General features: G+C 37.3%; 2 protein-coding genes across 4 annotated transcripts in view; one reads left to right on the top strand and one right to left on the bottom strand.

Moving 5' to 3' along the window:
* Nucleotides 1–433: 433 nt before the first annotated feature.
* On the bottom strand, nucleotides 434–5670 carry LOC138336337 (uncharacterized). Its single transcript, XM_069285780.1, has 4 exons — nucleotides 5518–5670; nucleotides 3454–3591; nucleotides 1646–1873; nucleotides 434–1254 (listed from the first exon to the last, which is right to left on the bottom strand). The coding sequence occupies exons 2-4, from the start codon at nucleotides 3587–3589 to the stop codon at nucleotides 806–808; spliced, it is 813 nt and encodes a 270-aa protein (XP_069141881.1). The 5' UTR covers nucleotides 3590–3591; nucleotides 5518–5670; the 3' UTR covers nucleotides 434–805.
* Nucleotides 5671–6843: 1173 nt separating this feature from the next.
* LOC138336334 (transcriptional regulator ATRX homolog) overlaps nucleotides 6844–14208 on the top strand; it is a 95592-nt gene continuing 88227 nt past the window's right edge. For all 3 annotated transcript variants that reach the window (XM_069285777.1, XM_069285778.1, XM_069285779.1), the window contains exons 1-2: nucleotides 6844–7041; nucleotides 8693–8876. In XM_069285777.1, the coding sequence (XP_069141878.1) occupies nucleotides 6953–7041; nucleotides 8693–8876 (273 nt within the window). In that variant the 5' untranslated portion in view covers nucleotides 6844–6952. The remainder of the gene's footprint in view (nucleotides 7042–8692; nucleotides 8877–14208) is intronic.

Below are 14208 nucleotides of genomic sequence, written 5' to 3' on the forward strand. Positions count from 1 at the left end.
TCTATCTGAACTATCACAGAAATTACTGCTAAACTACAAATTAGGACAATACCGAATATGAGGGAAGTTATAAGGATGGATCAAATTTTTCTAGGAAAACATTACACAGTACGGACATTTTTCGAAACAGTCGTTATTCCGCCCTCAGAAATCCAGTATCGTAACTACACCACGCTCCATTCATCAGACCACAGTCTAGTGTAGGCTGATTACGTGGGTATCCAACAAAGTCGTTAATTATGAAAACGCGAAATTATATTGTCGCTAAAATAAGTTGGTTTGCAGTAACAAGTCTCTACGGAAGAGTTAGCATCACGTTGTCCATTGATATAATGTCTAGCATATAAGTAAAACTTTCGTAACACTTGGCAATGAAAATCCGAAATAAAGGATAAGACAAACCCGAAAAAAAGCAAATGTCACAAATCTCAAACTGAGTACATGGAATGTGTCGCTATTTAATAATGGTATAAATATATATATTATAATATATAATTGTTGTTTCAAGAATTCAAATAAAGAAAGTTTAAGCTACTGAGTAAACATGTATAATGCAGATCGTATTCTAAATTGTACAAGAGGAAATAACTATTTGTATAATGAAATAGTATGACATTTAAAAAAGAGATTTCAATGTAGGACTTATGACATCTGTATATATATATACACACGTACATAGAGTTCATTTTATTGTAAAATAAATCTGTTTTCCTGGAATGAATAATATATAGAAAGTTTGCATTCTCTTTTCTTAATTAAAGAAAGCCATAAATGACGTAGCAAAACCAGAAACGGTTTAACGAATTTAGACAACCACTTGAAGTCCTAGTTCCTGAAGAGCTGAGCTCCACACGATATTATTAGTGACGTCATACGACTGAAGTTCCTGCTTTATAGGTTTCAAATAATGATTGTTTCCGTCCAAATCCGAACTCCGGACTTCCATTTGAACTCCACTTAGGACAGCCACACCAGTTCCGGCTGTACACTTGACAACAGCGAGAGGCTGCTCCGGAAGACCGGAATAAACACCCAAAGGCTTCTCGTATGTTCCCATGGTTACCTCAGAAGTTGATCCATTTTTCATGGTACTCGATTCTTTGCTGTAAGGTTCGAAGAGGTTGCCGCCATTGAAGTAGATCTTGGTTGATGTAGACCGAGGTCCCGGATATTGAAAGAAATCCACCGGGGGTGCACGTGCGCCCCTTTCGTCGTCATAGCTATAAGGCCCATAAGCGGGTCCTATTCCCTTACCTGTAAACGAATTAATTTTAATCAGTAAGTGAAAAATACCAAAAGTTTCCTTAATCGCTATACTACCGGTAGTACTTTTACTCGATAGCTATAAAGTTTATTGTCTCTGACCGAGATAAACAAAATTGTTACAAATAAGAAAAAAAAGTAATGAATATAGTTTGCTTTGATTTGCCTGTTAAGTTTCCGTAAGCTTTGTGGCGGCTTCGTCACTCTAATTAAAACAATGGAAGAGCCAAGCACAAAGTGTCAAGCTTTCGTTATAAGAGTTACTTCCCTTTTTATTTCGAACGAAGGGAAGTAACTCTTATAGATCATACTGCAGTTTTACTCAAAGATAAGCACAATGCTCATTACTGGTATATCTAATCTGGTTATGAGATGCTCATACCTGGAAAGAACTTCAGAGGACGATCTCCTGCGACCTCAAGAGGGCCGTCTTTGTCAAACTCGATATAGTCACATGCGTAATATGCGCCTGCTCCAACTCCCAGGTAAGACCCGCCATTCCACACATAGTCCCTAATTGCGGTTGCGCCAGGATCTCCAAGTGCACGGATGAACCCTTTGTCAAAACCACCTGGCATGACAAAGGCTGCAGCAATACTGGTCCATGCTCCTGTGAAATTAGAATAGACAATGTCGACATGTAATATTTTCCAGAAGTTGATTTTCGAACAACTGTTTAAATAGTTTGTCTTTTTTCTTTATTCGCTTGATGACTCACTATAATGAAATAAATTAACGAAATTTAAGTAGGCCAAATTGTTTTAAATTAGCACAAAATATGGGAGAACTTGAACATCAGCTAGAACAACCTCGGTACTCCAGGGGTTACTATCACTGACGTAATATCCATCCCTGGATTATCTCATAGAAAAACTGGAGGCAGTCCAGGAGAAGAAAAAAAACTGTCCAAACACAGACCTGCAGAGACTTTCTTTGAAGATTATAGAGAGTGCGACGCTCAACTTCAAAACATCACAGTCACCCACAGCGTACCGTTATACAATTCAAAGGATCCCATAACCTGTGTAACTTCTGTTGCCTCCAGTTTTACTATGAGATGGTTCAGTGGTGGATAGTGATGATAACCCCTAGAGTATTGAGGATGCAGCTAGATTTGCGCGGAATACATGTAGCTTTCTGACGTACATTTGAACATAATGTAATGGACGGTGATCCATAAGTATTAGCGTCCGCCGCGTAAATTGGAGATAAACAATGTGATCAATTGAATGATTTATATTTAAGATTTTACGCCATCCAGTACAGTCGGTACTTTCAAATAATTACAAAAATCCCACTTTTAATGTTTATCACATCGCTTTCGGCGTCTTTATCCTAGCATGCCTACAAATGTACTTCCTCATATAACTATACACACAAGGACCTGGTACAAATTTCTAACAAACACTACAGATATGTCCCTGTGTCTTGACACAAAACCCTTCTGATCGCCGGAAATAGTTTGTTAGGTTTTACATGATATGTATGGTCATTTAAAGACGTGCAAGTTTAATTTAAGATGTTGATGAAATCCGGAACATTCAGGGTAGGGGGGGGGGCCAACACGGACATGTAGTACTTGGCAACTGCTCCACATGGGATTCGAACTCGCGTAAACACTAGAGCGGCCCAATTAATGAATATGAAATGTAATTCGTTGGTAACGAAATAAGGAAATAATAAATTCATATGTTCTATTTTAAGTCATTTCACCCGAAGGGTCAGGTTGATCTGTAGTCAACTCATCACGCACCGTCCGTCGTCGTCCGCCGTGCGCCCTCTGCCGTGCGTAAACTTTTAATTTAAACGACTTCTTCTCGATAACCAAAAGGCCCGGGATACTGATATTTGGCCAGCAGCATGCTAGGATGAAGGACTATAAAGTATGTTCAAATGAATGACCTTGACCTACATTCAAGGTCACAAGAGTCAAAAAGGCTTAAATCTTTAAACGATTTCTTGTGAATAACTAAGGGGCCTAGGGACATGATATTTGGGTTGTGACATGCTGGGATGAAGGGCTATAATGTTTGTTCAAATGAATGAACTTGACCGCCATTCAAGGTCAAATTTATTGAATTAAAGAGTTCTTCGTGTTGCCTTAATTGTTTGCCACTTCTAGATCTATATTGTTTGAGGTGTTTTATTGTGCCAGACCGTTAAAGGCCCATGGACCTCTTGTTTACAAACCTTTGATGATTTCATCAGCTGTTAACCCGCAGACAGTGTAAACTCCAGGCTTGAGGCTCTTCTGCAGAGATCTGACAAGTATCTCGCTATTCCCTTCATCCGCCCCAGGTCCAGAGTACAAGTAGACATACGCCATTGCTGCGAGAAAATGGTAAGTAAAAGAAAAAAAATTAAAAACGAGTAACGAAGGTCGTGCACGATTCCTGAACAAGGCGCTGTCGATGAAAAAAGATAAAATAGAATGTTACCGGGTCACAACAGAAACAAAATGGGGGTCATTTCATGTCTTATCAAAACGGGTTATAAATAAATTAATGAGTCGTTAAGTTTGTTCATGTCACAGAAACCTATCACTCTCACTCGATACTCCAGGGGTTCCGATCACTTTCGATCTCTCTACACCCCTGGACTATCTCATAGTGAAATTGAAGGCAGCTCAGCGGAAAACATTTGGCCAATCACAGGCTAGCAAAGATTTCCTTTGAAGACTACAGAGAGAGCGACGCCTAACATCAAAGCCACACAGTCAACCACAGTGTACCGTTATACGACTCTTTTGATGCACATCAAATGACTAAATTACCTGTTCTATTATGTTGCCTCCAGTTTTACTATGAGATAGTCCAGGGGTTTAGAGATCGTAAGTGATCGGAACCCCTGGTGTATCGAGGATGAGAAACCTATCACTCTCACTCGACATTTAATAAACTAATGGGGATACAGACTGGTATTAGTGTGGATAGAGATGAAGGGTTCCTGGGGGCACAGTATGGAGCTGGCTGTACAATTATCCGATTTTTAAAATAAAGAAGAATTTCAGCAAGATCCACAGTGTGTTTTTGTGGTAAATTGGTTGGAATGGGGGAAAAAACCTTCATTCGACCGAAACTTTCGAATACGTGTATGAATTGATTGTGCGAATTGCACTAGTATTGCTTCTTCTATTGCACTGTGAAAGGCGACTAAATCTGGGATCTTCTCTTTTCCATTCTTCATCGTCTCGTTTTTGGCGTTGCGTTGAGCGCTCACTCCTGGGACCAAGCTAGCTCTAGGATATGTCCCCTAAAAACACTTTTTTATGTTCGTGCTAATTAGCACTCAATCGTGAAGGGAGTGAGGCCACTGTTTTGCCCTTGAAAGTATATGACCTGGTGATATGTGTTACATAATTGGCAGTAAGTCCGAAATATTTCTACGGTTATGTCCTTTTTCTGTGTAGTCTTTAGCCGATGAATCTGTAAAGTGCGTAAAAGCTCCACTATCGCAAGGGGACACAATAAGGATATGCCGCAGTCTCCTAAATACGCATACGGGGGAGGCTGCCATACAATGACCTTAACCGATACATTAAGGATATGTTAATTAGGATTAAACGTACGTATAATACATAGCCCGCGAACATTCATTTAGTTGATCAGTCATTGCATTTTACCACGATGTCGCAGCAAAAAAGGCGATATAAAGCAGCAATAAGTTTATCGAACATCGTTTTACGATCGTTATCGTTTTACGATGCGCAAAAAAAAAAATAAATAAATAAATAAATAAAAAAAAAAACAAAGAAAAACACTGTATCAGTAATTTTAGTTTTTTTTTGCGCGCGCGTCATAAACCTTTGGTTATCGTTATGTCGGGGTGGTAAAACGAAAGAGTGTAGCGGCAGAATAATTCACCATACTAAACGGAAAAAAAAGATATCGATTGAGCAACAAAATTCATAGTATATGTTTGTACACATGAAGGCTTTACCTTATATGATAAATTGTCATAAATCAGATCGATAATGTGACTCAACCGACAAAATTCAATTGATTATTGTTAATGCTGCGATAATAATATAACGGAGATGTTTTGAAGTTTTATACACTGTACAATTCATACGTAAGAATCCAAATATACACTATATTCTCCTATTAATTATATGTTGTCGTCTGCTCAAAACTTTCGCATAAGTGTTAATGTTACAAAAAGTTTTTGCTATCGTATGTCTGAGAGTATATTGTTAATTAATTCAGATTAATCATAAACACCCCATACGTACAAAATGGAATTTATGGTACTTACATTCTGAGAAGTTAGTTGTCCAGATACCGACAATTGTAAAGTAGTTCTGCTGGTTCCTCTAGGATTCTGAGAATAACTATATATAACAGCAACTAAATTGTAATGTATTTGTATAGTGTAAAACGAAAGTAGGTAATCCGGCGGAAAAGCACACTGTAGGCGTTACGTAACATATGATTCAGTCATCGGGGGAAGTGCGTAATTATGTAGTTCATTTGTTTAACGTGCGTGACTTTGGCGCGGGTATGGGTACAGAGTACATATTGTGCCTGCTTAATCGTATTGATCAACGATTTGTAATTACAATGGTATCAATTAAAATACTTAACAATGACGTGGAATTTGTCAATATATTGTGTTAAATGTTTCATAAGAAATGTAGAACAATACATTTATGCCATATTTTGCTTCTTGGTTATGTTAAAGAATTACAGCCTAGCCTGAGTGAATTGTCCCTTTAAAGGTTTGAACATTACGTTCTTGATCGTTTTAGGAAATGTGCTGCGCAGCGGAAAATTTTCTAAAGTGAAGTACGAAAATGTGTTGGAGGACCCCTTTTTCTTTCAAATGTGCATATTTAGAACATTTCAGTCGGCGAAAATTGGGGATGGGGGAGGGGCAAAAAGACATGTTTGCCCTCCCTCCCGTCCTGAGGAACGGGGATCACCCCGCGCTTCCTACGTCCCTGTATGTAGAATATGATTTTTACCGATTTTTTATCTAGACCTCTAAAACGCCTAAAAATGTCTAGTGCCATAATTATATAAACTGTAACCAATTCTCATATCCCGTGCCTGTGGTGGAACTACATGAAATTTTTTTTTTGTGCTTTGTGTTGATTCATGAGGCCATATATATGTCTGTTTAGGGTTACCCGACCGACCCTAATTTTTCAACCCCACCCTATTTTTTTTCCACTTTTCAACGAAAAAAAAATGAAAGTCGGGATTTAGATCTCAGACTCCGGTTCTGGCCATCATTTTTGAGTGAAAGACACTAAAAAATCCTCCCGACCTACCGACCCTATTTTTTTTTGTCAGTGTTGCCCTAAACACACATTTTTTGCCTTATGATGCACATGTGTATCTAACATGTTACATGTATTTTAGGAAAATTAATTTACCATGTCCCGACAGTGATATTATTGTTTTGTTTGGAGTCATTTGTCTATTAAAATCTCAAATATTGAAAAACTTGAGATAAATAGAAATCCTTGCCATACTTTTGACACTTACTGTAACTATGCACGTGACATTACAAATCAAAGTTAATTTAAGGCGGGAAATTATTTAGCGTAGTCACGTGACACAGAGTTTCCATAGTGGTTTCTTCTAGGTCACATGATAAACAAACATCGGTGCAGGACCTTGGCAAGGTGCCCTGAAGGTGTTTGGTCTATGAATGGATAATTTATGATGTCACATACAACTCCATAATGGCACTGAAAACTACAACCCATCTATCAAGCACGCTGCCGCACGTTTTGAAGGAGTATGTGCCGGAATATGAGCCAAAACAGACGCCGTAAGTACCGAATCGATGTGTTTACATCATCGCAACATGTCAACCATAGATTGACACATGCGCGCCACAGTCATGTACACGGTGTAGTGTGTGGATTCGGTTATTTCTGTATGAATCGAGTGTAGCAGAAATAAACACACACCAGTTCTGAAAGTTAACATTTTATGTATAATTATTGATTTCTGATATATTTTCACTGACAATTTATACCACGGTAACATTAAAATTCAATGAAACGCCGATGTTGACATTTTCATTGATCGAAGGGAGATAACTCTATTTAAACATCGGGGAATTTTATAGATGTATTATGCAACATAGGACCTATACTGTTATAACGAAAACGAATCATTGTTAAGATAGGTTCATTATCTATTGATAAAATGCACAGTTCATACATTTAAATGTGAAATAATTTGTTTTCAAATTCAATTAATTAATAAAATGTTTTTTGTCAATTGGTTCACAACACTCTGAACATCTTTGTTCTGTCAAAAATATCATAACCCTCATAAATGGTGCATTCCATCTGAAAGCTGTCCACTGTCACAACAAGTGTCCCCAGTCACAACAATTGTCCCCAGTCACAACAGACGTCCGCTGTAACTGCAGATGTCTCTGTCACAAAAGGTGGTCCCTGTCACAACAGGTGTCCCCTGTCACAGCAGGTGTCCTCTGTCACAACAGGTGTCCCCTTGTCACAGCAGGTGTCCTCTGTCACAACAGGTGGCCTCCTGTCACAGCAGGTGTCCTCTGTCACAATAGGTGTCCTCTGTCACAACAGGTGGCCTCCTGTCACAGCAGGTGTCCTCTGTCACAACAGGTGTTCTCTGTCACAACAGGTGTCCTCTGTCACAACAGGTGTCCCCCTGTCACAGCAGGTGTCCTCTGTCACAACAGGTGTCCCCCTGTCACAACAGGTGTCCCCCTGTCACAGCAGGTGTCCTCTGTCAATATAGCAGATGTCCTCCTGTCACAACAGGTTGACTGTCTTAGCAGGTGTACTCTATCACAACAGGTGTCCCCCTGTCACAGCAGGTGTACTCTGTCATAGCAGATGTCCTCCTGTCACAACAGGTTGACTGTCTTAGCAGGTGTACTCTATCACAACAGGTGTACTCTATCACAACAGGTGTCCTCTGTCACAACAGATGGCAACTGTCACAACAGGTGTCCACTGTCAAGGCAGGTGCCCTTTGTCACAACAGGTGTTTCCTGTCACAACAGATGTCCCCTGTCACAGCAGGTGTCCCCTGTCAAAACATGTTTCCCATGTCACAACAGATGTCCTCTGTCTTAACAGGTGTTCCCTTTCACAAAAGGTGTTCCCTGTCACAACAGGTGTTCCCTGTCACAACAGATGATCCCAGTCACAATAGTTAATATCCCCTTTCACTGCAGGTGTCCTTTGTCACAATAGGTGTTCCCTGTCACACCAGATGTCCTCTGTCACAACAGGTGTCCACTGTCACAACAGAGTTTTATAACACTGAGCAACATCATAGTCTGTACAGTTGTGGTTTAGGATGACTTGTTAAGATCCCAGCGTTTTATTAGGTGATTAACAATAAATTCAACAAATAAAACAAAAAAAACATCTCAATAGGAAACTAGTGGATTAAATATTTGTTTTACATTTATTTCAATACAGTCCTGCCAAAAGCTTGCCGCAATCCAGACTCGAGTCTCCGTCTAAAACCGACCATTCAGAGGGCCAGCAGTCGAGCCGCGATTTGACCAGGCAGCAGTCGCGACGTACCAATGACCAAGGGAGATCATCCAGTCCTACACCGACCCAATATCATGGAAACAGGAAGAAACAAAGTGACAATGAGGTAGGTGACAGTATTGTTCGTGTTGCTATTCCCTAATCGGAGGCGATTAGATTAATGAAGCTAATTGCTGATAATCGATTAAAGATTTTATTAATCGTTAATCGTAACATGCATAGCCAGTGCATTGTAAGCTGACTAAACACGTTGACAGATCATGGATTTCTGAGTAAGCCATTCCGACTGGAGTTTCATCTCTTTATGTACATGTTTTGAACTCAACAAAGCATAAATGATGTGAGAAATACTTGTTAAATTACGTCTCTGTAGATGTTAAAGTCATTAATCAATGAAAAAGTGGATGTCATGAGAAAGCTTGCAACACGCTGTTCGCCAATTTTCACTAGCGATCGACTCCATGTTGTTACGTCACGGAGGCCTAATCGCCGCCGGGACGCTCGGGAGCGGAAGGAGCAGTAATCTTGAACATTTAAATTTTACTATTGCATGTGTTTATCATATAAAAAGAAAGTTTTTGTTCATATTCTAATTGAATATAAGAGTTGTTGATATATTTTATTTTTTTGATCACGGAAATAAAAAAGTTCATTGACGAAAATTTGGTCATGTCGCTCCGTGGCGGCCAGATTTGGTTGATTAGTCGTACGTGTGAAGGTCACGTCAAAACAGCGGGTTAGCAGACTTGATTTAAACGATGTTACGGAAGACAACACAGGAACGGAATTCAGAGCTAATTTGGGATAAAATACGTTTGTTTTGTCAATAAATCTTTTCTTATTTGTTGGTAGGCTTATATTATATAAGGCATATCCTCTGTCATATTATACGGTAACGTTAGGTGTTATTATTAGTTGATAAACATGGCGGACGTTTTCAGTAGTCAGTAGTAAACAATATAGTTGCCTTCAATTCAAACGATTAATCGATTAGTAATCGATTACATGTGACCGAATAATCGAATACAAAAATTACTAATCGTTTCAGCCCTAGGTGACAGTATTGTTCGTGTTGCTATTCCCTGTTTGTATATTCAACAGTTATCTGCCCTTGGTTGTAAGTATACCGTATTTGACCGCAAATAAGACCCCTCCCGCAAATAAGACCCCACACCTATTTTGACACATTTCCAGACTTAGGGGGCTGTCTGCAAATAAAACCCCCTTCTATTTTTCAGTTTACTGGATGATGGATTTGAGCAATGGAGTAATTAAAATGTAATTGTAATATCTGTAAAACAAATTATTCATGTAACAAAGTGATTCATTTGGTTCCCAGAGGTTCGTAATAACTGTGTTTTAATTGTATATAACAAACCATTCAGAATGAACATCTACCCTAGTTATGCAGATGTAGAAAAACTTTGGGTGGTGAAAACAAAATTTTAATGATGGAATACAAAATCATAATAATTGCATCTAGTTGATGGTGAATATTATCAGGCTCGTAAAATAAATTTTTTACAGCAGGTATCTGTCTCGCATCAGGAACAGAAATTATTACAGGGCTTTTTCTCATTGCATTGGGAATGGGGCCTGTGGCTTTGAATTTGGGGAAAAAGTGCGTCAAAACAAAGATTTGGGAAAAATTATAAAAGATGAAATGAAGCATAACAAATAAGATTTTTTATTTCCAGTGTAGTTTATGTACTTTTCTGAAGCCAATTCACAAATATTTAAAGCCTTAACCAACTAAGTTCATGCAATATTTTTGGACAGTTTTCAAGAAACTTTCATTTTGGGAAATATAAGGCTTGAATTGGGAAATATTTAGAGGTTTTGCCATGGGGAATGGGGCTGATTTTCGGCCCCAAATCATGTTGGGGAAAAAGGCCTATATTATATGCTCATATTTAACTGATTGTCCATTATCTACAACTGAGAGAAAGAATTCCACTTTGTCCCTTATTGGTTGTAAATAATGACCCTCCCTCTATAAGCACACATTAATAGAATCTTACATGGGTCTGTGAAGTGGACAGGGATATCTCAACCCGAGTGAAAGATTTTGGCTGTCAACCCTCGGCAAGCCTCGGGTTGACAGGCCGAAATCTTTCACTCGGGTTGAGATATCCCTGTCCACTTCACAGACCCATGTTTGATTCTTTTTCTCCCATACTTAGTAGAAAAAATGATGAGATTCCACTTGGTTTCCAGCTTTTTCATCACGCCATTATCGCAGGAACGTCAGGAAATGCTGTGTCAGATTTATTGTGCAAGAATTTCAAGTAAAAAATTATTAAGGAAAAATTAAAAAATTTTTTTAAAAAAATCTCATATTGAAAGTCACATGCATTTCGGAATAACTGACTTGTACTGTAAATTAGGTAGGATTTTATGAGTTTGATTATGGGGAAATATCTTATAGTTTTCATAAGAGTTACTTCCCTTGGATTGAGAGCTAGAGCTGTGATATTGATTTATGTTCACATGAATATATTTATACTGGCATCGCAGAAATACATGTATTTCTGAAGAGTTATGCTTATAGAATATTTCATCACATGTATCATTCAACTTTAATGTAATATTATTTGTTTATCAAACAAAAAATGCAGATTTTTGATCAGTTTATGCATAATTGCTTTTCCCTGATCTGAAACCTCATGCATGCATGCATTATTCTAATAGCCAATTTAAAATCACCTCAAAATTGATGACATCATTACTTAATGTGTACATCACAAATTTTTCGCTGGCTACTAGTTTAACATTAATATAGTTGTGCTTTATTGCCAAGCGAGCCCTGCAGGACAAGGAGTAATGTTTCACTTTGGTACACCCAAACAAACGTTAGCTATAGAGCTAAAATGTGTCACAAGCAATCGACTGTGATGGAAGGCACCAGAAATCAATGGATCCAGAACGGTACGACCATTGATGAAGCTTGACTGACAAACAATCCTCTCCAGCTATATCGATCCCGCTGGTCCGCTATAGACTATAGTACATGCTAGGAAGCTTCTTAACCATCCCACCGCTGCCACCAAATAGACCCTGGTACACACCACATCTCCAATTCCTGTCCGCTACAAACATTCTGTAGATGTGGGTAAAACATACTTCTTCAAAGATTGGTGCTACGTATATCTATTGCTGATCTGCATCGAGTAGACTGTTGTCAATAGCTACCAAACAACTCTATTTTAATTAACGATATCATTATATAGCTACCCAATCAGATTTATTAGAAAAGTAAATTTCATTTGAACAGTTAAGTACTGTAGCTTGTGAAAAAAAAAAGCAAACACTGTCAGCGGAATGAAGATTTATAGTTCCGGTATAAAATTCATTGATTTCGTTGTAATAAAATGTTGTGCTGTGACGGGCGGAAACTGGTGGGTCAATTCCATCACACTAAGGATGAAGCGTTCAGTTTTCTTTTTCATTAAACTTCTGAATTTGTGATAAGACATTTGTAATTTATCTCTGTACTAAAACTTTCAACCAATTAGATGTTTGAAATAAGCCATTAAGGTTTTATTGCTTTGCAATATGTAATATGCTTTATCATTTGAACTTATTGATGTCTAAAGCAAGCAGACTATCAATTGTCGCTACTTTTAGATTTTATCTAGCTACACTACTGTATATTAATATATAGTTAATATATATGTTTACACTTCATTGCTTTTTGTTCCAAATATATATTTCTAATATATTGCAAGACATATATGTATACACACTATATATATACCAAAAAGACTCAAAAACATCATTATTCTTATGACCCAAAAATATATTCTAATACATTGTAAGACATGTCTTTATGAAATATATACACGAAAAAGACACCAAAACATCACTATTATTGCAAGACAATTAAGACATAAAAACGTTTGATATCAATTTTAGTCAGAATTAAAAAAGTCTAATTTTGTTTTTGAAACACAAACACTGAGAAGTAGAAAAGTACGATTTTACTAGCGCCGATCCGGAAAAATCGTCAATTTTAGTTAGAATTAAAAAAAGTCTAATTTTATTTTTGAAACGCAAATTAAAAGGTTTTATGCTTAAACATCAAAATTTTTATTTTAAGGAAAATTTTGTTTTCTTTTCACAGAATTAATAGAACATTTATTATTAATTTAGAACTCAATCCTCTAATGTATTTTAGAATAACTGTATAAAATGTAAAAACCGTTTATGCTGGTACTCTAATGGTACATATAAAAGTGAATATATAACTGCCAATAAAAGCGAATATTGATTCGAAGTAGTGAATAAAATGGATTTTGTTACCTGTGTATACAAACGTAGCTACATGTGAATTGACACGATGACACATGTGATGTACGGCTAATATTCCGCAGGGAAATATGAATACGTCACGATAGTTAACCATAACAGTCTGAACGCGAATACAGCGAGACAATTCCTCTCAAACATTTCATGAATTATATATTTATGTTTGAAAAATTTATAAGATTATTTTCCGATTCTATTGAATATTGTTCTAGACATTTATTGTGTCTTGTGCTGTATCCAGCTTAAAAGAACAAAGATAGTTTATTCATAGATGACAAGCTCTGTTTTCCGTGTGTTTATTTCCTGTTTATCAATGGTAAAACTGGCTGGATCGAAGTCAGATTATGTTTGAACATCTTTTTCTGTGTTCTGCAATTTAATATCAAAACTATAATTCAGTACAGCAAAATTAATGCTTTACTGATGTTGACAAAATTTTCAAAGACAAACTGAGAATGAAAAACACAAAAAAAGGAAACTCTTTATTTCTTCAAATAATATGCCAATAGCTAACTTACCTGGTGTAAAAAAAACTTTTTCAGAGTTACCAGAAAATGTTTTTAAGAGTTATCGTATTTGACCAAAAGCGTTTAAAATATTGAAAAATTGAAAAGGCGCTTAATAAGACGAAATTATTGCAAAGCGAAGTGCAAACCTATAAAGTTTAGATAGATTTAGTCTTTATTTATGCCTTGGCAATTGAAATTGAGTCCTCAAAAGGGGGAGTGGCATTATTATGGACATGGGCATTTATTGGGTCCAATTCGGTAGTTAAAACTTTTGACTAAATTCGTATATCACGGCATCATATTGAGAAGAAAATTACACACACCAACATACAGGCATAAAAAGGATGAATGGATATATATACAGTCAAACCTGTCTATAAAGACCAGCCAAGGAAAAGGTGGTCGCTATAGACAAGTGGTCTTTATATACAGGTCAAATTGTGTTATAAACAACTATTTGGGACCCTGAGATATTGGTCTTTATAAGCAGGTGGTCTCTATATAGAGGTGGTCTCTAAGGCAGGTCTGTACTGTACATGCAATTATGGAAAATTCCATTTACAAATTGAGCTGAAAAAAAACACCCTGGTTTCTGAAACTCAAGGCAGAGAATTTTTACAC

This window comes from Argopecten irradians, chromosome 12, assembly GCF_041381155.1.
Source record: "Argopecten irradians isolate NY chromosome 12, Ai_NY, whole genome shotgun sequence".
Lineage (NCBI taxonomy): Eukaryota > Metazoa > Mollusca > Bivalvia > Pectinida > Pectinidae > Argopecten > Argopecten irradians.

Coding starts and splice junctions, on each gene's coding strand:
- LOC138336337 (XM_069285780.1), bottom strand. CDS start 3,589: ATGGCGTATGTCTACTTGTACTCTGGACCTGGGGCGGATGAAGGGAAT. Junction 1,874..3,453: donor AGCTGATGAAATCATCAAAG/GTTTGTAAACAA, acceptor CTAATTTCACAG/GAGCATGGACCAGTATTGCT. Junction 1,255..1,645: donor TCCTCTGAAGTTCTTTCCAG/GTATGAGCATCT, acceptor ATTCGTTTACAG/GTAAGGGAATAGGACCCGCT.